The 23,712-nt window shown below is 35.7% G+C and overlaps 1 protein-coding gene and 1 long non-coding RNA gene across 2 annotated transcripts; both read left to right on the forward strand.

Annotated features, from left to right (window-relative positions):
• The first annotated feature begins 4,816 nt into the window (after positions 1–4,816).
• Positions 4,817–5,294, forward strand: LOC140974489 (uncharacterized). The gene is made up of 3 exons (XR_012174794.1): positions 4,817–4,863; positions 4,997–5,107; positions 5,233–5,294. It is a non-coding gene; the product is annotated as an uncharacterized lncRNA (long non-coding RNA).
• Positions 5,295–7,611: 2,317 nt separating this feature from the next.
• LOC140973504 (ALBINO3-like protein 3, mitochondrial) lies at positions 7,612–23,360 on the forward strand. The gene is made up of 14 exons (XM_073436365.1): positions 7,612–7,988; positions 8,568–8,674; positions 11,481–11,608; positions 12,269–12,340; positions 16,448–16,549; positions 18,140–18,199; positions 19,206–19,271; positions 19,690–19,737; positions 21,159–21,335; positions 21,426–21,481; positions 21,555–21,672; positions 21,859–21,948; positions 22,709–22,818; positions 22,965–23,360. The coding sequence occupies exons 1-14, from the start codon at positions 7,687–7,689 to the stop codon at positions 23,122–23,124; spliced, it is 1,596 nt and encodes a 531-aa protein (XP_073292466.1). The 5' UTR covers positions 7,612–7,686; the 3' UTR covers positions 23,125–23,360.
• Positions 23,361–23,712: the final 352 nt, after the last annotated feature.

Raw genomic sequence — 23,712 nt, forward strand, 5'->3', positions numbered from 1 at the left:
GATCTCATGTTCATTAGGATGAGGTAGGAGAAAGAGCAGAGTTGGGTCCAGAGATTATTCAGCAGACTGTCGATGTAGTAGCCCAGATCCGTGACAGGATGAGGACTGCTCAGAGTCGACAGAAGAGTTATGCGGACCAGCGGAGGAGAGATTTAGAGTTCGCCGTGGGCAACCATGTCCTTGTGAAAGTGGCACCTATGAAGGTTGTCATGCGATTTGGGAAGAAATGGAAGCTCAGTCCGAGATTCATTGGACCATTTGAGATCCTTGACAGAGTTGGGACGCTAGCTTATCGTGTTGCTCTTCCACCGAATCTGGCCGGAGTAAATAATGTGTTCCACGTCTCTATGCTGAGGAAGTATATGGCAAATTCTTCACATGTCCTGAACTTTGAGCCGTTGCAGCTTACTCCGAACCTGTCTTCTGAGGAGAGACCAGTGCAGATTCTAGACAGACAGGAGAAGAAGTTTCGGAACAAGCTGGTTAAGCGAGTTAAAGTCAAGTGGCTTAACCATTCTGAGGAGGAAGCTACGTGGGAGTCTGAGCCAGAGATGAGGAATCGGTATCCGGAACTATTCGGTGAATTCTAATTTCGAGGACGAAATTTCTTTTAAGGGGGGAAGGATTGTAGAACCCGTAAATTAGACTACGTATAAGCCATGCATAATTCTAGTATTTAAATTAAAATGATTTTATTGCATGAGTATTTAAATTCTTTTCTTTAATTTTGATGAGTTATTTTACGCAATATTTTAGTTATTATCTTTTCAATTAAATAAGTGAGGCCGGACCGGAGTTGGAGTATGAAGATAAAATTTAATATTCAGAAAATATTCCTAGAACTTATTTAAGATAAAGAATAATGTATTCTAATGAAAAAGAATGTTTAAGGATTTATTTAATTAACTTGAGATAAGTAGTAAATAAATTCTTTATGTCCAATACTTTAATTAAAACCTTAAAATAAAATATTTGATCATTTTAGATAACTTAATCTAGGCTTATTTTATTTAAGAAATTGTAACTTAACATGATAGTAAATTTAATTTAAAAATTTTCCATGCATGCAAGATAATTACCATCCTACATTAATTTATTAATTCACTAAAATACATAATTAATGTTTAAAACTTTAAGAAGATAAAATTCAATAATTAAACAATTTTTCCCTCCATTCTAAGCAAAGAATTCGGCCACCTCATTTAAGGAATTGATATTATTTGACAACTCTCTATTTTTGATATCTTTCCTTAATCCTTTCATGGCATAAATAATTCTCTCATTTTAAATCCCCAACAATTAATAATTTAGCAATATTTCATCCTCATTTATCTTACAATTTTCGGCCATCACCTAAAAGATTTAAATTATGTTTGACAACTCATTTCCTTTGATTCTCTTCCTTATCCATTTTTTGTAGATAACCCCTTCATTTTTAATCCCCACTAATTAATGATTTAAGCAATATTCCATCTCATTTTAATAGTAGATTTCGGCCACCTCATTATTTTAAAAGACTTAATTTTTGTTTTGGCAACTCACTATTTTAATTCATTTCCTTATCTTTTCTTGGAGATAATTCCCCCACCTTTTTAATCACCAAGTAATTCACAATTAAGCAATATTCCACCTTAAACCTAGACTAGAAATCGGCCACTTCCATGTAAATTATTCTCCATATCTCCCTCAAATCAAATCATTTCCCTTATCTCTCAACTCAAGGATAGAAAGATTTCTATCTTGCCATTCTATCCCCATTTATCTTGCAACTTCCTCATTCATTTCCTAGACTTCTATCCCTCCTCATTTTCAAAAATTTCAGTCCCTTTCAGTAGAGAAAACGTGAGAAAGCAAGGAAAAATAAGAGAGAAAACACAAGAAAAATAAAAGAGAAAACAAGAGAAGAGAACTCCGTCTCCGCCGCGCCGTGTCGTCGTATTAATTCGTTTTCTTTTCAAACGAAATCCAGGCATGTTTATATTTTTATTGAAACTTCAATCAAGTCATATTAATATTTTAAAACATCATGTGTGCATGAATCATGAAGGAGAAAACCGAAATTTTCAGCAACAAGAACAAGAAAAAAAATTCTGCACAGATTTTTGTTTCTATTCATGCTTCACGTTTGGTATGTTTCCTTTCGATTTCAGGGGTGGCTCGTTCCAGGGGCTTGAGGCTGCATATAGACATGTACTAGAACATGTTAGGGTCATGAAAGAACGTTGGTTCCAGCCCCACGCATGATGGAAGTCAGAAATGACAGCAACTCCCCAAGCATGCCCCTTTTTGGGGTCGATTTTCTCATGTTGCTGTCAAGGGTTGATGCTTCTGATCTTGGCTGCCCTAGGGGAGATAGCCATGGTTAGAACATCTCCTGGTAATGTCTAAGATGTGACCAAGTTGGTATTTCGAAGCTTGGTCCATGATGAATCGGTTTTCAAATCAGAAACTAAAACAGCCCCTTTGACCCCTTTTAAAATTCTGCATGTGTCCTCTCGGATTGGGTGTTGGTGTGGATCTTGGTCGGCTCTTTAGCCCTTAGCCACGGTTCATACCATACCTCAGGATGTCTAGATCAAGCCATGGTCAACCATATGGCCATTGGTACGATGCATGACAGCAACAAAATAAAATTTCAGAAACATCACGGTACAGCTTTTTAAGTTCTCGGTTGAGGCTTTGTGTTGTCCTAGGTGTTGGACGGGATTGTGGTTGGCCTAGGGCCCTTAGCCATGGTTCAAGCCACATCTTAGGATGTTGGGAAGATGCTCTGGTTGGTGGTTCAAGCCCCAATGGCCAATAGTCTCGCAAACGAAGCGATGTAAGTACAAGTGCGGTTGCTGGAATTTCTGGACAGCAACTTGCTGCTTTGGTTCAGAGGCTCGTTCGAGTTCTTGGTTGGATTTTAGCCTATGGCCTGCCTTGTACTGGACAGTACCTCATCATGTTAGGAAAGTCATGTTTTTGGCAGTTTGTGATTTGGTCAAGTTTAGAGGTCGTACGAGGATTTACGGTACAATGTGCCAAAGTGACTCTCGAAAGAGCGTTTCATGTTTTGGCCTCCATTCACTAAGATTTCGACTTGTACAACTTTAGGAGCATTATTTCATCATTTTAAGAGTATTTTTAATCATGACTAAATGTTGGTTCGGTGTTGGTTCGGGTTGGCTTGGAGTCATGATTAAATACTAAGTCAGTAGGCGTAATTGTCTCGTTTTTGGATTCAATTACAAAGTTTGGTCAAATAAATCATTTCCATATTTTTCATGACATAATTAGGTCGCAGCGAGCCTGGGAACGGTCCAACCCTTAAGGTAAAATTAATACAGGATATTTAATTACGTTATTTAATTATATTACGTGCAAAAATGTAAAATATCCATTTTTGAGATTTACGTGATATTGCTTGGGGCCACTTTGCTGTTATTATTACTTCACCCGGTGGTCACTTACCGGTTCAGTTCAGTTCATCCCGGTGGCTACTTGTCGGTCCCACCCAGTATACTGTGGCATTATTATGATCAGACGTACATTATTTCACCCGGTCGTCAGTTACCGGTCAGTTCAGTTCAGTGCAGTTCAGGGGGCCACTTGCGTATAACATAATCTCAACAGAAAATTATTACACGTTATTTTATGATAGGGCTCTACGGAGCAAACATTTCACTTACTACTTTAAGTTCAGTTCAGTTCAGTTATGCACGTAATATTAATTATTCATGATACGATTTCAGTTCAGTGATGCACGCATTACAATTAATCATGACATGATATTTTCCTTCGCATGCGATTTTATTATTATTACTTGTTATTTACGATATATGCATGCTGAGTCTTTAGACTCACTAGACTTGATTGTTGTAGGTACTGATGAGTTCGGGACCGAGGGCAGGGACCAGTGAGCCATCGAGGGTCGGCAGTAGTGGAATCCGATGACCTCATTTTCAGCATTTACTATTTTTAGGCTCAAACATTTTCATCGTTATGGGATTATTTTAAAATATGAGTTTGCAAACAAATATTTACTTCCGCTGTTATGTTAAATGGTTAAACTTTTATCAGTTATTTTTATGAATGAGACATTCTATTTACGTAAAGAGAAAATTTTTAAATTTTTCCGCAAATTTTCAAGTACAAATTAAGAGGCCTTTACAGCTTTGGTTGCTGGTAAAGATTTCAGCGTTGTTTTCCCCTGGATGACCGATGGATTTTAGTTTCTTTATCTTCTTCAGTGGGGAAATTGGGATGAGCTAGGGTTTAGAATGATTTGGACGTATGAGATGGGGGAAAATTTAGAAAAATAGACCTCCTCACAATCCCATTTAAAAAAATAGCCCTTGTTTGTCGAATTCACAATTTACCCCTTTCTTAACTAATTTAAAACCATTATTTAAGTAATAGAAAATACTTAAACGCTTAAACAGAAGATTTTTCTTCCCCTTCCTTCAACAGCTCACGTTCCCTCTAACAGCTCACATTCCAGTTTTCTCAGTTTTTTTCTTAGACTCTCCTTCCTTCTCAAAAGTGCTGAAGTCGATGGACTGGGCAGATTGATTTCTTGATTGCGTGTGAATTCCTTAGTCATGAACCATATATTTGAATGGTAAACCCTAGGTCAAACTCTCATTTTTGTTGCATATTTGTGATATTTTTGATTTAGAAATCTGTTTAAAATTTATTATTCTAATATCTTCCTCATTTATCCTAAAAAAATCATCACTTGAAAAAGAAGAAAAATAGTTGAGATACTGATTGTCGTTTTTGCAATGAATATTTGCGTAAAATAATTTTAAAACATCTATTGGGCTAGTGAGTTAACAATCTGTCATTGTCCATCCAGATAACTTGGTGTCTGGTACTCGGGTATTGCCAATTATTATTTACGACATACGTAACGGTTTGGGCACACAGCTGATAGATGTTAGCTTCAAGAATATCTATTTTCATACTCGCTATATATTATTCTGATTGTTTTCATATAATTTTATACCTTTAGGTTTCTTCTAGTTTCAGCTGCCCAAGGCGCACTGTCGTGGATGAGAGGTTAAAACATAGTGAACATTCAGCTGCAGCATTGATGGGTACCTTATTGCATCAAATATTTCAGGTTGTTTTATAAATAATTATTAATACATTGCTTTTAGATCTAACTAGAATATGGTGCTGCAAACTGAATTAGCCATGGGATGATGAACATACTTGCATTGAGCTAACATAATTTTATTTCTTCAGGCTGGCCTCGTTAGAGAACTTCCAACAAAAGAATTCCTGGAAGAATATGCGAGAACTGTGCTTCAGAAAAGCATAGAGAACATATATGCATCATCGTAATTATGGTTTTTGGTGAAGGAAACCTGAGTTGTCTTTTAAAATTTTCAACCAAAATCTTTGCTACAAAGTCTGAAGTTGCTTGTCGATGCATTTTCCTCCGATATGATAGGTCACAAGTATGTGTGTTACGATAAACACATAGAGAAAATTGCGATGAATTCTTTATTTGTGATGCACGTATTTTGCAGCTGCAACTCAGTGTCACACATTTAACATCATAAATTTTTTTGTTGGATTTCCGAACATCTATTTGACGCATTTAAACAAATCTTAAACAACTCTGTTTGAAATTCATTCTTGCTCCCAAACTCTTGACCGACAAAAAATTTAGACAAATCATTAAAATAATATGTCACATTCCCTTCAATATCTTCTACCATAGCTAATAATGTAGAATCTTGTACATCTTGTTCAGGATAATAAAATTCAACTTGTATATTCTGTGTTGTACACAATATAAGCTCATCAACATGATTCTATTCATTCGCAACAAATTCATCATCAATTATTTCAGTTACCACATTATCAATCTTTGCTATTTCATCCACCATATTTTCATGCTCATTCATTTTATCGTCTAAGTTATTCTCAAAAAATGCCCCATCAAAATATTCATCATATGTTCTCTCATTACCACCATATATTTCAGTTTCACAGTTGTCAACCTTCTCATAATCTTTGCAAATTTCAACATCTCTAGCATCGTCAATTTTTTCATAACTGGTTCCAAAGCCACTTGTTTTGATAATTTCAACATGAAGCAAAGGACTAACATTTGAAACGCCAAAAGACAGATATGTTGTCAATGCTCGTAAGTTTTTATATATATTAGTTGCAAGTTAAGTGTACATTCCAAATATCAAAAAGTCAGTGAATTTATATTAGATTTCTTGAATGAGCAGGACATGGACTTCATGGTTGAAAACACACAATTTGGAAATCTGATTAAGTATGCTGCGGATTATAATTTATCTAGTCAAATTTTATGGTTTATGGTGATGAGACAAGTGTATGCAACAGACGATGATGAAATGTGGTTTGTTGTAAATGATAGACCAGTCAGGTTTTCTAGAATGGAGTATGCATTGATAACAGGGTTGGATTGTTCTGATAATTTTCCTGATGAAGTAGTAGAAGTTTCAGACTTTTGTGATAGATATTTTCAAATGTCTAACATTTGGAACGCCAAAAGACAGATATGTTGTCAATGCTCTTGAGCTTTTTATATATATTGGCCTTGGATTACATGCCTCAAATTTCGGCAAGTAACTTAGCTTCAATACCATATCATGTCTATCCAAATGAAGTGTCTCAAAAATTGCATCTTCAACATCTTCAATACTTACATTACTATCATCAATAGATATAGCATGCCATCCCGAATTACTTACATCACACCATGAATATTTATGTTCATCGTCAACCTTCCATTCACCATCAAAATTAATTAAGATTCGAATCATATTGCTGTCCACACAATCTGAAAAAAAAAAGTATAAATAATAGATGTAAGGGAGTTGGAAATATATAATTATAACCGACTGATTGAATGATATTGGCCAACTGCAATGCATAACTTAATCTACGGAAATAAATGTTTCAACCTACTGAATATGAGACCGATTGACTGAATGATATTAAGCAACTGTGATATATGATTTAACCGACCGACTGACTGTAATATATGATTTAACCGACCGACTGAATGCTATTGACTGACTGAATTATATAATTTAAACGACTGAAATAAATGTTTTAACAAACTGAATGAGAAATCAAATTACTTGAGTAGCTGATAATCCACACACATGAAAACATAAATGGCCAAATAAAATACCTTATACTGATATTCCAATGATCACATGAAAACACGTATTGCATGAGAATGAAAATGTCATTAATCTTTGATTTCAATTTATATTTTTTTGGAGAAGAGAAAATGAAGATGTAAATAAGGTTTGAAATGAAATGAAGATGGAGAATGATAAAAATGGGAGAAAAATGGGCAAGATGCGATGGAAGGAAGAAATGAAGAGAAAAGAGGAAGATAGAGATGAGAACCTTACATTGATTTGGTGGTGTTTCTAAATTGGCCCACAAACCCTATTAATTAATATTTAGATTAACTATTAATTAATATTTTGATTAAATTTTAATTAAAAGAAGGCCTATTGACCAAAAAAAATTATATGAGGCCTTTGACCTTGAAATTTTGTTGTGGGGAGGTCATATTTGCAAATGCCCCCGGACATCAAAAATTTGTTTCTGAACAGGGACTTATTCCCAATTCCTTCTTGGAAATCATAAATTTTCCATTCTGCTGATGTAAGAATCCACTACTTCATTTTCATAACAATGGTGGCGCCGTCGAGTCGACTCCTATCAAAACTCCATCGCCGCTCTCCATCGCCGCCGCTCTTCCGTTGCCTCTCTACTTTTACTTCTTCGTCATCTCCTTATTCACATCACTTTGTCCCCCGTCACCAGCTAAATCAAGTTTGTGGACATCACTTGCGGCCTAGGTCCGACTTGCTTCCACCTCACATTTGCTTTTCATTCTGTCGCCGATTCTCAACTCAACCGGAGGAGCCTCTTCTTCCGATTCGGGTCTTGATTTCCTTGCTGGATAGTTATCACGATCATACCGGCCTTCCTTGGTAACTACAGACCACCGACGTTCTACGTTTCATCACTAATGCATTCATTCCTATTTATCTCTTTGCAATTATGGGATTTCTGGATGACACATTCTTTTATTGTGTAACACGTACATCAGCAATATTCTATACATTTTTGCTTGAGAATGATCTGTCATCGTGTTGCTTGACTTGCGCGGCAATACACCCTCTACTTTTGCTTTCTCCATTGCATGATTTGCATCCCCTCTTGCTACTTTTGCATTCAATTTGTTTTGGGAGAGTTATTGTATGATCACTATTTTTAGCTTTTCATTTGTCTCTATGCTAATAGATTCTAGACACACGCAGACTCAGTATGTAAGTGAAGGGTACGACTCAATATAGCCAAAACATAATTTGAAAAACATTTCATGGGTTGGGCGCATCTTCTGGCGTTATTTCTAATTGTATTATGCATTGATCACTGTCTTTATTATTGAGTATAGTGTTTTACCTATGCATCTTATTAACCAGGATTTATCTTCTAATTGCCAGAGTTGTGTTTAGTACATTCTACTTTTTAGATAAATAATTCACCAATTGTTTTTTTTTGTGCAGGTGGATTATAATCTCCTCGTCCACACTGGCAATGAGAGTGTTATTGTTTCCCTTGCTTGTGTTGCAACTAAAAAAGTTAAAGAGGATTGGAGAATTCTTACCCAAATGTGAGTTTTATACAAGGGGGGTGGGGAAGACCGTAATGATTTTTAAAAAATTCAAAGTGAGATCAAAGTTAATGTTGGTCTAGAACCTTGTTATGCCTAGGAAAATCAGATTTTTTTAAAGAAAAAATTATATCATGGATGGCTTCAACGAAATCCGGTTAAGAGAATAGGTGTGTAGAAAACATCAATTTAATAGAATAATAAAAATATGGAAGATACAATAACAAGAGGTTATTGAGAGTTTGTAGAGGTTCAAAGTTGGGGTAATCTCTTCTTCTTTAGAAGAAATCCATTAGATGATTTGATTCTGAATATTCCTTTAGGTCACTTTCAAAACACAGCAGTGTAATTCCCAGTCAACCGCTTAGACACCACTCACTTGGCCTAAGCCTAAAATACTCTCTCTGTTCAGATTACTTAAGAGTATTCAATACAAAAATTTGAGTTCTAGACTGGATGGATCACTTGAATATACGAAAAAATTCTCACCAGTGAATGTTGAAAGAACAGATTGTTCTCCAATCGTGGGTGAGCTTGACTTCTCGAATGTCATATTTGCAAAACTTAGTATGTTCTTATAACTAAAGGCTTGGTGAACTCTGTAATCTCTTGAATCTTTGTCGTTGTTCTTTAATTAGATGAAGATCATCAATGGCAGCAATTTAGACTTGATAACAAAATAACCATCTTAGCCAAAAAATTGGCTCACCAAATCTTCTGTATAATTTTAGGATATAAACATTGGGGGCTGAATGTGATTCTGTTGCCTTGATGATCGGAACCTTCCTACAGTTTCTATATAAACCGATTTATTTCTCAATGACTCTTTTGATCCAGTGAAGACCTTTGTGGGTTTTGTGAGAGTGTCCGCAAAGAGGAAGAAGTATTCTCTTATTCTCTTCAAATAATGAAGACAACTTACAAATATATATACAAAACATTAAGAAAGGATAAAGCCCTAAGCTATCCAATATTTTAAATACAAAATAAGAGATAAAAACCTATATATCTATCTGCGTATCCATCTTAGCGGATATTCAACACTCCCTCTCAAGTTGGGTTGTATATGTTTATCATGCCCAACTTGGACACAAAGTCTTCAAATGTCGAACGTCATAGAGTCTTTGTTAGGATGTTTGCAACTTGTGAATGGCTAGGAACGTAGTTTCAAGGTTCCCTTCTTGATCTTTTCGCTTATGAAATGACGATCGACTTCAAAATGCTTAATGCGATCATGATGAACTGGATTCTTAGCAATACTTATCGCAGCTTGATTGTGACACTTTAGTTCCATTTTTTGATGACAGTCTAATTTCTATTATGTCAACAACCTTTGAATCCATATACCTCGCAAATTTCATTGACCAAAGATCGAAACTCGGCTTCTACACTGCTTCTTGCCACCACAAGTTGTTTCTTGCTTCGCCACCCGACAAGATTACCCCATACAAAAGATTAATATCCAGATGTGGATAGTCTATCAATAGGTGATCCTGTCCAATCAGCATCACTATATAACTGTATGTTTTTTGTGACATTCTTACGAAACTATAGTCCTTTTCCTTTGGGACTCTTTTAGGTACTTAAATACCCAGGAGGCATTATCCATATGTTCTTCTGTTGGATTGGTAATGAACTGGCTTATGACGATTACAACACATCCAATGTCAGGTCCTGTGTGAGATAGATATATCATCTTGTCCACTAACCTCTGATATCTTTCTTTGTCGATTGTCGGACTATCGTCATTCTTTCCAATTTTTATATTTGGATCCACATGAGTATCAACATGCTTGCATCCCAGAATCCTTGTTTCTTTCAAAAGGTCTATAACATATTTTCTTTGAGAAACAAAGATTTCATGCTTCGATCTGGCCACTTCCATTCCCAGTAAATATTTCAACTGCCCTAGATCCTTCATCTCGAATTCTTTTGAGAGTTGTTGCTTTATTTGGGTGATCTCCTCTTCATGGTTCCCAGTAATAACAATACCGTCAACATACACGATGATAACAAAAATCTTGCTTCGTTGGAGTGTTTGACAAACATTGTGTGATATGATTGGCACTGCATGTATCTATTTTCTTTTTAAGATTTTGTTGAACCTGTGAAACCATGCTTTGGGGGATTGTTTCAAACCATAAAAGTGATTTCAACTTACAGACTTTATTGGCAGCAGTCTTGTATTCCAATCCCGGAGGTACACTCATGTAGATTTCTTCATCTAGGTCTCCATGCAAGAAGGCATTTTTAATATCAAGTTGGTATAGAGGCCAGTCTAAATTTGCAGCAATGGAGAGAAGTACCCGAACTGTATTTAGCATTGCAACTGGTGCAAAGGTTTCTTGGTAATCGATCCCATATGTCTAGTATACCTTTTCGCTACTAGTCGTGCTTTAAATCTTTCAATGCTCCCATCAGCCTTATGCTTGATTATGAAAATCCACTTGCAACCAACCGTCCGTTTTCCAGGTGGAAGTTCTGTGATCTGCCATGTGTTATTCTTTTCAAGGGTTTGTATTTCATCAAAGTCGGATTTTGGAGAGCTTCAGTGATGCTTGATGGAACTTGAACCTGGTCTAAATTCACTATGAGTTATGGGTTTATGCCCCCACTGAACGTGACATCACAATTTTATCATTCCTACGATTAGTTTTATGAAACACTGTCAATTTAGTAAAAGCAAGTGTGTTTGTTTAAAAAAAAAATTTTTTTGGATCAGTATTTGGTATGCATATGATTTTAGAGTGAGCCATATTATTTTCTGAAGTGGAACTTATCACCCTTTGTTTTCTGCATCTCATAGTGCCTCCACCATTGCCACCACCTCTATCTGGACGAAGTTTTAAGGACCAAATTACCTTTTTTTCAAAAGAGAAACAGGCTGCTGGATGTCCTTCATTCTTTTGGTTCTTCGCATCATTTTCTGTCCAGGTTAAATACCTCTTTGTTAGTATTTCATATTTGCTTGTACAGTAATGAAATTTTGTTTTATTAGCGTTCTATATATCTAAAGTATATATTGTATGCTGTGTGAATTGTGATGTGGGGCCCCAAGCCCGGTTTAGTTATTAACAAGCAACTTGATTAGTTTTAATTGATAAAGATATGGAGAATATTTTCTTTTTAATTATTAAGGTCCATTTAAAACGCCTATCATTTTTCAATATTTAAATTATTATATGTAGATGTATATAGTTCTGCCATCGATGAATAACAGAAATAAAGTATCATCCAATGAGTATTCATGCCAAAATGTGAATTTTTTATAATACTTGACCATTATCTGGATATGTATCTAAATATAACATAATATCTTCCAAATATGGCATGGGATGCAATCTCAAAAATAACACTCTCTATCCAGGATCCTAGCGTGGCGAAATCTTGTCGATAAATATGTACAGTCTGAAGCCTGAATAGATGATACACCAATAAATTCGGTTCATGATGTTTAGGGTACTTTCTGACATTTGTTTACACTTTTTTGCTTTAAAAAAAATTTTTAATGGAAATTTATTTCCTTTTTATTTTTGTCTACTTGAGCAAATTGGATGATCTCAACTTTTCTTTTCATGCTCTTGTAATTTGCAGGTCCCTTGCTTTCTCTTGTGGATCATGAGTATTCGGAGAATGTCATTGGAACATCACTCTGGTTTTGATTGTGTAGGTACTTAGATACTAATTATATTGTTGGCATTAAGTTTGTGTTATCATGATTTGACTTTTTGACTCTTAATTTTTTCGAAGCTAGACGCTTCTGACTGTGGTTCTGGAATACTTGCCTGTAGAAACCTCCATCGTTGGCCAATATTAATTTTGAACAGGCTCTAGATTTGCCTAGTTGTTTCTTTCCATAAAATTGTCTTGTGTGTTATGTTTCTGAATTTGGATCTTGTTAAGGGACGACAAACAGTGAATTCCTCCCGAGTTAGAAGGACCTCCTTTCTTGTTGGCTTTTCGTCTTGTACACCATATGATGATAGTTATAGTTGAGTCTCGTTAACAAGAGAACTCGGATCTTTTCAAGAGAATTTTGAGAAAAAAGCAGATCAGCCTCGACAGCCCCCCGCCTCTGTCTAAGGCGGTCTCTATAAGCGGTCCGAAGCTATCCAGCGGGCAAGGCGGGCGAGCAGGCGGTGAAGGCGACCGAGGCGGTCAATGATTTTAAAGTTCTAGTCAACTGTCAAAGTCAAGTAATTTTAAAAACCAATCAAAGTCAATCAAATTAAAAAACCCTAGATATCATAAAAGCATCTCTCATTCTATTTTGTATTTATTTTTGTTTTCAAATGTCCTCCACCATCAGCCACCACCTGCCTCAAAACGCCTCCAGCCGCCGCCACCTTAATTATCTTGTTAGTTCAAATTTATATATTTATTTGCACTTTGTCTAGATTATATTATATGGTATGAAGTGTTTCTATACATAAACATTATTTAATTACAAATATTACATAAAAAAATAATGATTATTTGTAATTACATTGCATGAGTATATATAATTACCTATAAAAAATTGCTAAAAAATTCAACCGCCTAGGCGGTCACTGACCATCTCGCCTATATTGCCATTTGCAGCATTGATGCTGATTGCTTTATTCATTCACGTAAACTTGTTTAAATACACAAGACTACATCGTACTAACTGAACAAAAATAAAACAAATCTGGAGGATAAACTCCTCTTATTCCCATCCTAGTCCCAATACTCAATGGAAGAATAAAAAATTAACGTAAAGATAACAAATAAAATCCAAATCCTTAGCCTGTCCAAACTGCGAGGAACGAAATCAGAAATTGCGATATCCTACGGTTGCTTCTTGAAACGGCCACGAGTGCTCTACGTATAGACATGCAGCGCGGAATCATCCGGAATCTGTGCTACATCCTTCACATTACCTCCTTTTTGAAACAGGTGTTTTCCATCAAACATGAAGAAAGGATAACTGTCAGTCAACCAAGATGCATCCTCCAAAGAAGCTTCAGCAGGCGAAAGTCCTCGCCAATTAATTAACATCTCAGTTCTGCCCTTATGGACTCTTGTATCTAGCACAACTTGCGGGATCAGGCAGCTGTCCCCTGGTTGCATCTGTGGTAAAGTTGGATTGCTGCACTCATCCTCTTTGTACTTCCTGAGGCACGAAACATGAAACACATGGTGCATTTTTACTTAAACAGGGAGTTCTAGTTTGTATGCCACGTGGTTGACAAGGCATAGGATTTTGAATGGTCCATGTAAGCGAGGATACAACTTTCTATTTGCACGGGCAGCTAGGCTCAATTCACGATATGGTTGCAACTTCATAAGGACCAATTCTCCCTAGCGGAACTGGACATCCCTGTGCTTGGCATCGTAATTGGTCTTCATCACATTCTGGGCATTAAAAAGGCACTCTGTCATATTTGAAGCACGACATCCCTACTTCATAACTCCAAATCCACATAAGCAATACGGGCGAGTACCGGGCAGTAAGAATGTAAGCGAGGAGGTTGTCGGCCATAAAGAACTTCGAACTGTGTCACCTTCAGGGATGAGTGAAAGCTTGTGTTGTAACAAAATTCATCCCGTGGTAACCATTCCACCCATTTCTTCGGATAATCACTCGTAATTCGTAAAACAACATAGATACATTTCTACCACGTGGTTGACTGCCTCGGTCTGACCTTCCGTTTGGGGATGGTGGGCCAAGCTACAGCAGAGGTCGGTGTCTTGGAGACAAGCTATTTCCTTCCAAAAAGAACTCGTAAAGGTAATTTCTCGATCACTTACAATGGATTCCGGAAGACTATGGAGCTTGAACATGTGATAAAAGAACAGTTTGCCATGGTAGCAACCTTGTATGGGTGAGACATCGGTAGAAAGTGCATACTTGGAGAAATGGTCAAACACGACAAAAAGCACGTTCTTCCCATGAGAAGAGGGAAGCTCGTCTATGAAATCCATTGATATATGAGACCAAATCTGCTCCGGGATAGGCAAGGGCTGACGTAAGCCCGCCGGTTGAAGATGCTCTACCTTATTACGTTGGCAAATCAAGCCTTGGCGTCGCATGCCAGGCCGATCGAAATCATTTGCATTCCTGTAGTGGGTCTTTTGATATCCCTCATGACACCCGTTGTGAATCGCTGCGATGATTTTGTCGGTGGGAGGAGTTCTCCATTAGGTAGACTTTCTGCTTGCGAAACAGTATGCCTGTCCTGTATTCCCACAGCCCTTGCAGCTTCCCATGAATGTCCGACATTGTCACACTAAGGCATAGAAATCACGACCAACTGTCCCAAGCTCCTCTTTGCTTGACAAAGCATCGATCATGATATTCATGCGGCCCTTCTTGTATTCAACACGGAAATCAAAGCCAAGCAAATTTTTGACCCAGCGTTGTTGGATGAAGTCGAGATGGCTGCTCCAAAAGATACTTCTGGCTGTAATGATCAGTTCGAACCTTCACGTTCTAGGTTTAGCCATCCCAGTGGATTCGATAGACCATCAAGTCAGAAAGATCTCCTTTCTCGTTAGCTTTTCGCCCTTCACGTGTTAGGATGACAGTTGTAATTGAGGCTCGTTAACTAAAGGACCTCAGATTTTTTCAAGAGAATTTTGAGAAAAAGGCTGATTGCTTTATTCATTCACGTAAACTTGTTTAAATATACGAGACTCCATCCTAACTAAACAACCCAAAAGATAGAACAATTCTGGAGGATGAGTTCCTCTTATTCCCACTAATCCATTACTCAACGGAAGAATTAAAAATTAAACTAAAGATAACAAATAAAAACCAAATCCTAGCCTATGCAGTCTGTATGGAACAAAATCAGAAATTGTGATATCCTACGTCTGCTTCTTGAAATGACCATGAGTTCGCGTGTCTATATGTGGCGCGGTATCATACGGATTCTGTGCTGCGTTCATCACATTGTGCCTACCAATTTTTGCCTCCACTAAATTTCATTTATTGGTCCCCACTCCCCCCTTCCCAACCATTGAAATATTTATTGATATAGTTTATCTGACTGTTTTGAGTGTCAAGTTTGCATGCTAGAATCTACTTTGGGGTAATGATGCGCCGCTAAATGTTTTTATTGAGCAGAAAATGCTGAAAGTATGATAATGAGCATTATTCTAAGTACCTAAGATAGTGATTCGGTGTGAATGGAGAAGGGATGTGAGAAGCTCTAAATCCTTTTACTATAACTCCAATTATGCTGATAAATATTTCGTGCTCCCTCTTCCTGTTTGAACCTTTTTCTTGTCTCTACTTCTAGCTTTGAACCAAAGTTGGCAAATGATTGGGATCAAGACTCGTCGCTGAAAACTTATATTTGTGCTTGGCCTTAAGGAAAGCAAGCATCTTACTCGAGGGTTTTGTAGATATATAATATAAGAAAACACATAGGTTTAATAGTTTAAGTATCTAAGACTTTTAATTAATTAGCAAAGATCTTGTATTATTAGCTTGTTTGATGAGCCCTACGGGAATTCACCTACTGGATCATGATATATAAGGCTTTGGAATAAAACAATATCAAAACCAAGAAGCCATCAAGATTTGCAAATGAATACTCCCTCTTTGTCTCTTCTATACTACACCGTTCTCAGCAACTGTATCAATATAGGCGAGAGCTTATGTTGTGGTCACGTATCTGTTTGTAATTTTTTGTTGTTGATGTCTTGTATTACACTCTTAGTTGATTGGCATCTACAAATCCTTTATTATTATTTTTTTTTTGGGTTTTTGGGTAACTAACGAAAGTGTCTCTCATAATCTTACAGGGAGGAACTCTATGGTTTCCAAACTTGACTGAATATTCAAATGGTGTTTTGGGTCCCGTTTTCCCTTTACTCATTGCAGGATTGCATTACAGTAATGTTCAGGTACAAGAACAACCAACATTTGCAGGCTGTATTAACGTGATTATTTTCATTGCTTTTGGAATACAATGTGTATGATGATTTAAGAATCAGTGTCCTAAGAAATTGTCATTTTCTTTGCTATGACAAATATGTTGTTTCTAGATGATTTAATTTATGCTACCATCAGAAGTTCTTTTTTCTTTTCCATGATAGTGCTTAATAATTCTTTGACATGGGTCATAAATTTATGTCTTTTTTCATTGGATCTCTGAGCCAGTATTGTAATTTTCTCACTTTTAAGTTCTTCCAACTTTTTAATTCTCTGACAACTTGCAGATGGATTTATTAATTATCCTTCGCGTTTTTTCTGTTTTGTTGATCTTTTTATCATTTTAAGATTTAAGATGAAAAGTTTTTGCAAAAATAGTTTTAATACATTTTCTGTGTCAAGAAATTTTTGGAAGTTTATGTGATGATTTGTTATTTGAAATTGTATTTATTTTGGTTTTTTGGATAGAAAAGAAACATTAAAATTTTAAAACTTATTTATGGTGTGCATTTTTTGGAAATGCAGTGATAGGGAGATTAATTTTATTTTGATGGCTTGTTTTGAAGATAATGAAACCAAAAAGAAGTTTAACTTTTGAGTTGAGAAATGTATTTTCCAAAGGCCGATCAAACAGTGCTTCTCTTTGATTTAGACTCATTATCTTTCCATTCAAATAGATGAAACTAAATTTTTATCGTTCAATTTTTTGGCTCTCTGTTAGGAACTTGAGTCCATTGGGCTTAATTAGTCAAGAATTTTTTTATTGATGTGGGCCTAAATAAATTGGGCTGGTTCCAGTTTGTGGCTATGAATAGTATTTTAGAGGGAATGACTTGGGGAAGTGGGCAAGGAGAATATAAGAGTAGAGAAATGCTTAGAGTTGGGAATTCGATTATTTGGTATCTTAAGTAAATTCACTAGCTTAGCTAGGGTAAAGAGAGAGTCTCTTGTACAGAGGATTACCTCTGGGTTGTTTCAATCAATACTAATACATGTATATTTCAGCTTCATTATCAGTGTTTGGTCGTGTTTTATTCTGTTATTTGTAAAGAACTTTGTGGCCAAGTAACCAGCAACCTAACACTTTCCCATCAGATCAATTTTTCTAGAATTGTTGGTGAGACTTTAAAAGTGGATATTTAACGTAATTTGTCACTGATGGAAGACATTCTTTCCTGCTATCTTAAAAATGAGATGAGCACATTTAGACCCAGTTGAAAAATGTAACAAAAAAAAGTGAGGTTTACACTCGATGAGATCTTTGCTATTTGATTTCGTAAACTAGATCTATAAATGACATTGCTTGGTGAAAGCAGGACTGGGCTCATCTGCTTCCCAAGATGTGCCATCATTGCTTCATATCCTTTTCAGTTTCTCTTTTACCCATTGTTTCTAACTTATTTGTAGTTCGACACAGAATCTAATAACCTTGATGTTGCAAAATATGTTAACTTTTATGGTTTCTTTTTTGATTGAATCTGTGAATTCCTACATAATGATGTACGTTTTTAGTTATTTTGCATTTTAATGGGCATGTATTGAGTCTTATCTTTAATTTTTAGATATCCATTCAAAAATCATCATTTCAAGAGTTGCCTGACACATTAGGATCACTAGCAAAGGTGAGTTCATTAACTTGTGCTTGTGCTTTCTTATCCTTCCCTATTTCATCCTATTTAGTAACCTTTGCAATTTAGCCTGCTCGGTCCACCTGTCTAAATTTTTCCAAAAAATAAACTAAACCCAATGATTATCAAAATTAAATTCAATCCATCGATTATATAAGGTAGCACTTAAATCCCGCTATGATATGCGGACATGGATACGATGCAACAGGCTAAGTCCCACGTGCACTTATGATTCAGCCTTTAATGTGAAAGTTCGGTCGATAACTAATAAGCACATTAGATTGAGGAACCCCACCATATCTCCAGCATATTGGACCTATATCCTGCGTGTACAGCAATATGTTTTTTTAAAAAAAACTAGATTATCCAACACGTAGTGGCCATCTCAAGTCATGTATGATACTGCACTGGCATGTTTGAGGAGCATCCATGCATTCTGGGGACCTGGTAAGTTAAATGTAGACACATGAATATTTTCCGAAAGATGTGCAGCTGTCCCTGCCATTTGTATCTCTTTCAATCTAACTCCTGGATAATGAATTTTTAACCAATTTGAAGTATTTTGTTGGTCTTGAAATGATAGATTTCAAATCCATGGATTTCAAATGTATTTTTATTCTTTAAGGAAGATCATAAACTTCAAATTCACCTATTTATATGGTATTTCATGTTAACACGGATGGATTTCAAGTTCATCGAATAATGGTATCATTTGAAATTCATTCTAATTTATATTATCAATGTGTAAAAAATAAGATGTTGATTTAATGTTTGATTTATTGTTTCATTGTAAACAATAGAAATAATCGAAATCCATGAATTCAATGAAACAATAGAAGTCATCGAAACCCATGAATTTCAAATTCATCTTCTCAAGTGCACCCCCTAAGGTTTACTATAAGTTTCAAACTAAGCAAAAGAAAAATGTCGATGAGTTTTTTTTCTTCCCTAAGGCGTATTTAATAATGATGATAAATGGACTGCATTATTTGCTTTGTAGGGCTATGAGTTTTATCTGCAACTGCTGACACTGCCAATTTTGTTCATCACGTTCAATGTTCCACAGGTAAATGGTAATTATATCTTGGCCCTTTCTTGGATCAGTGGGGCATGCTGATACTATCTAAAAAATGAGCTCTTAATATACTCATTTATTTTCTTTTTGTTGTGTTAGTTTGGAGGGTTGTTTATGAATTAATTAGTCCAAGTTTCAGGTAGAAATTACTGAATTTTGCTAATGTAAATGGATTAAGAATTCGTTGTGTTATTTTTCCCATCATTGGAAGGTTTTCAAACATGTGACATCTTTTTTCTTTTAAAAGAGTATCATACAATGGATGAATTTCTTCGATCAAGTGGTGTGACAATGACTTGTATAAGTTAATTAGTCCCTTTTGCATCTTATAAAGTGTGTGTCCTGAATTATTTCATCTTCTTTATGGTAGTTTGTTTCTTTGAAATCTCTCTTTTTTCATACTTTTCAGGGAAGTTTGGTATACTGGTTTACTAATAGTTCACTGACTTTGATACAGGTTGGTACTTCTGTTTTAAAAATTAACCCCAAAGATGTTTAAAATTCAATTGATATTTTTATCTTTCCATGTCTGAGAAAATTATGATGTTACTACCTGTTATATTAATGTATTATCCATTCAGTAACTATATGTTTACGTTTTCTAGTGGCTCTACATCGAACTTGCCTCACACCATTCTTGTGTCATTTTTTTATTCCTTAGAATTCTGATACTAACCGAGCAAATCTTCACTCGCCTCACATCTATTCTGGTTTACATTTTCTATGTTACTCATTTTTCCTATTATAATTTTAATTTTATTTTGTTGCTCGTGGCAACCTTCTCTAGACGTAATTTTTTTTTTGTGACTTCACTAATGTGGTACTTTAAACTCCACTCCTAAAGGTTTTGGCCAGTCAAGTGTTCCACTTTGATCTGAAGCAATTATAGCATGACCCCGCCCAAATTTGTTTCTATGGAAGTTTCAGTGACTACTTGACATCCAGTGCTGGAATATTACTCTTAACAATAAAAAAAATTTAAAAAATCTTTCTCAAAACACCAAATCTATGTAACTGATGATATTCTAGACCAGTGATGATGATATTCTCTTTTGCTTCTGCATCTTCTTTTGTCTCTCTGCTTTAAGTGGTTCTAATTACTTGTTTTCTTTCTAATTTGATTATTGTACTTTATGAAATAAGAGACCTCTACTTGGTTTATTATTTCTATTATAGAAACTTGAGCTGAAATTTGGGAGTTACATATGAGTTTTGTTGACTAGAAACAAGTATTTATGCTTTTCCTAGGTAAATGATATTTTGTACCCTTTGTGAAAATCCAAGAAAAATCTCAAAACCATCTAATATAAAAATCAATTATTTTTCTAAACTGTGTTTTGAAAATCAGATTCATTTGTTCCATTTGCGAGGGTGTTACGCCTGAATTTTAAAAACATATGGTTTAGAAAAGTCCATTTATTTTACCTGTTGGGTTTTATGTTTTTTTAAATTTTCACAGAGGTGTTGAATGTAATTTGTCCTGCTTTTCCCCTAGAATATGTAGAGTCATCCATCCATGCCCTTGAGTTCTAGTGGAAGTGGAAGAGAGCCTCGACGTAATTGGCAGATAGAAGGCTGAACTGTTTACTTACATGAATGGAGTAACATTTGCATGAGCTAGGTAGTAGAAGATGAATGATGGTATGATGAAAGATGGGATCTGGTAGTGATGAAAGTGACATTCAGATATTTTAAGTTAATTAATGAAGAAAAGGTGTGGTGCATGAATTTAATTATTTTTCACCTTTCAACTGCTTTCTATTTCCTTTTCTTTTCATTAGTCGATCAAAAAGTGTGAATTATTTGAATGCATGGAGTAGGTGTTTGGTTTGTATCTGGAAGTACATTGAGTTATCCATTTTTTTTTCTTTTTTACAGAAATTATGTCTCAAAAATCCTAGTGTTCTAAAGTATTTAGGGCTTCCTGTAAAGAAAGCTTCTGTAACAACTCCAATCAATGACCAAAGAGGCAATAATGAAGGACCGGAGATATTTTTGTCAACAAAGCAGGGAAAAATCTCTGCTGAAAACTTGTCTCCAAAAGAACTGGTTGCTGTGAGTGATGATGCTATGCCGCAATCCTTTAGTATGCTTTAGGTTTTATGTAAAAATTTCCTAACAATTTATCTCAAGACATTTTGACAGTTCTCAGTCAAAGTTCTAACTGACGGCCATAAAGATGCGGCAATTAAATTATTAAGGTAATAAAAATCCTTTGTTCTTGGGATGACTGCCCTCCCTTCTAATGGTTGTGCTTGTAAAATACAACTGCAGACTCGCTCTTAAAAAGGATCCTGGATGCACAAGGGCTTTGCTTATCATGGGGCAGACACTGTTGCAGAAACAAGAACTTGTCGAGGCTTCTCTGTATTTAGAAAGTGCTGTTTCGAAGGTCTTGTTCCATGTTAAAGTCAATTTACCTATTTTATCGTGGGGTGGAGAAAGATAACGGATAATGTGTTCTATTTTGGTTGTGATTCAATTTAAGTTTTGAATCTTATGATAGTTTTCTTTAAGCTAATAATGTGTAACTTCTATTTACTGTCTGACTTGAGGATTGGCTCAAACTTCAATTCAGTTTCTTGTTGCTGGCCATCCAGTAGAGGTTGAAGAACTTGATCTTCTGATTCTTTCCTCTCAATGGGCTGGTATTGCTTGCATGCGGCAGGTAATACAGAACAATGCTTGTTTTATACTTCATATTTGTATATTTTGTTCCCCAGAGTGAAGGTGATCACAATGGCTGTTATTTTCATACATGTGATGAGAAACTTTTACCTAGAAAAACCAGCACTTGTGGGGTAAAAGGGGATTTCTGACATTCTGTTGTTCCATAAAAGGCCCATGTTATGGTTTCCAAAAATATCCCAAATTTATTGCGCACATGATTAATAGTGATATGGCTAGTTGTGTACAAAAGGTTGCTCATTCGTTGTGTTTGTGTAACTATGTTAGCAAGAGGGAGAAGTGATGATATGATGTCACCATGATAATGTACAACAGTTCTTCTTGTTAGCTGCTATGTACTCATCCGGAGAAATTTTCGATTTTGGTCCATCGCAAACAAAAAAAGCAATTATGATTTCTAAACAAGAAAAGTTGGTCTGATGAGACACTACAGATATGTTATCGGAATCATTTCTCAGCTGCTAAATCTTCAGTCATCACACCAACCTCAAGAAAATAATTCTGCACTCACCATTAATATCATTTATAGAAGGCAGATAGAGGTATTATACACAGCTTTATGTCTTCTGACGGCCTAACTTGCAATAGTGCTAATGTGGTTTCTATTCCTGCAATAAGGATCTTGGATTTGACGTAATTGTGTGTTGACCCAATCACTTCATGTATCCAGTGGGTTTAAATTGTACCATTTGGGGACAATTTTTCTTGTTTCCACTTCAACTTTTCCGTCACTTGTGCAGGGAAAAATGGATGAAGGTCTTTTTCATCTGGAAAGACTAGCGCAGCTGACAGAGCCTGAGGATTTGAAGACTAAGTCCTACTACTACGACGGTTTGGTTATTTTGGCAAGGTATGAGATTTGATGTAAAAATAATAAAAAAACTCAACTTTTTTACTTTTTGAAACGTATTTAATGATATTTTGCTTTGATTTACCAAAGCTAAATTTGTTATTTGCTTTTTGGTGCCTAACAACCGTTCCATTTAACTTGTGCAGTGCTTTACTGAATATGGGACGCAAAGCTGAGGCCTTGAAACACTTGAGCAAAGCCGCTGCCTATAGTCCTGCTTACCTTGTGTATTTAAAACAATGTGAAGAAGACTCGGATGATTTTGCCAATCATCTAGCCAAGCGGTACGAGAGATTCGTGAGCTAATTGCAGCATACTAGTTTGTATACACAGATATATATCTCATTGCGAGGCTCAGGGCTCAGGGTATTCTGACTTTCAAATTCTAGAAAACCCAAAAACCAAAATATCCACTCCTTACTAAAGTTTAAGTGAAAACTAATGAATATTTCATTTATTCAAGCTTCTTTTTATTTATTATTCGCTTGGGTTTCTTAAAACATAAATAAAATATGAAATTTTCGAGTAGTCTACTTCCCTTGGATGATGAATGTCTAAAATTTAATTAAATTTCATTATAGTTCTAATTTGTTTAATAATTAAAGTAAAGGAATATTTGGAATTCATAACGATCTTTTAGGTCTCAATTTTATCTCTGACGATTATGTCACGATACCCTTAAAAGCTAAGCTATCCATGATAGATAACTCATTCGACCATGCCATTTTTGCTGGATTGATTCCTGGTGGAGATGTTAAAAACTTGTGCTTCAAGACTATTGAAACTTCACAGAACTAGGTGCATTGTTCGAAATTTGGGATTCGTTGTCGGTATATTTTGTACCGAAGATAAGACTTTGGAGTTGTGAGATGACTTTTGAGTTGTGACATGTCT

The sequence above is a fragment of the Primulina huaijiensis genome, chromosome 3, assembly GCF_012295235.1.
Source record: "Primulina huaijiensis isolate GDHJ02 chromosome 3, ASM1229523v2, whole genome shotgun sequence".
Lineage (NCBI taxonomy): Eukaryota > Viridiplantae > Streptophyta > Magnoliopsida > Lamiales > Gesneriaceae > Primulina > Primulina huaijiensis.

What these genes read in the sequence shown, in the direction of transcription:
- LOC140973504 (XM_073436365.1), top strand. Translation starts at nt 7,687, where the DNA reads ATGGTGGCGCCGTCGAGTCGACTCCTATCAAAACTCCATCGCCGCTCT. An exon ending in TGGAGAATTCTTACCCAAAT is followed by an intron (nt 8,675 to 11,480) that starts GTGAGTTTTATA and finishes TGCATCTCATAG; the next exon opens with TGCCTCCACCATTGCCACCA. An exon ending in GTATTGCTTGCATGCGGCAG is followed by an intron (nt 21,949 to 22,708) that starts GTAATACAGAAC and finishes TCACTTGTGCAG; the next exon opens with GGAAAAATGGATGAAGGTCT.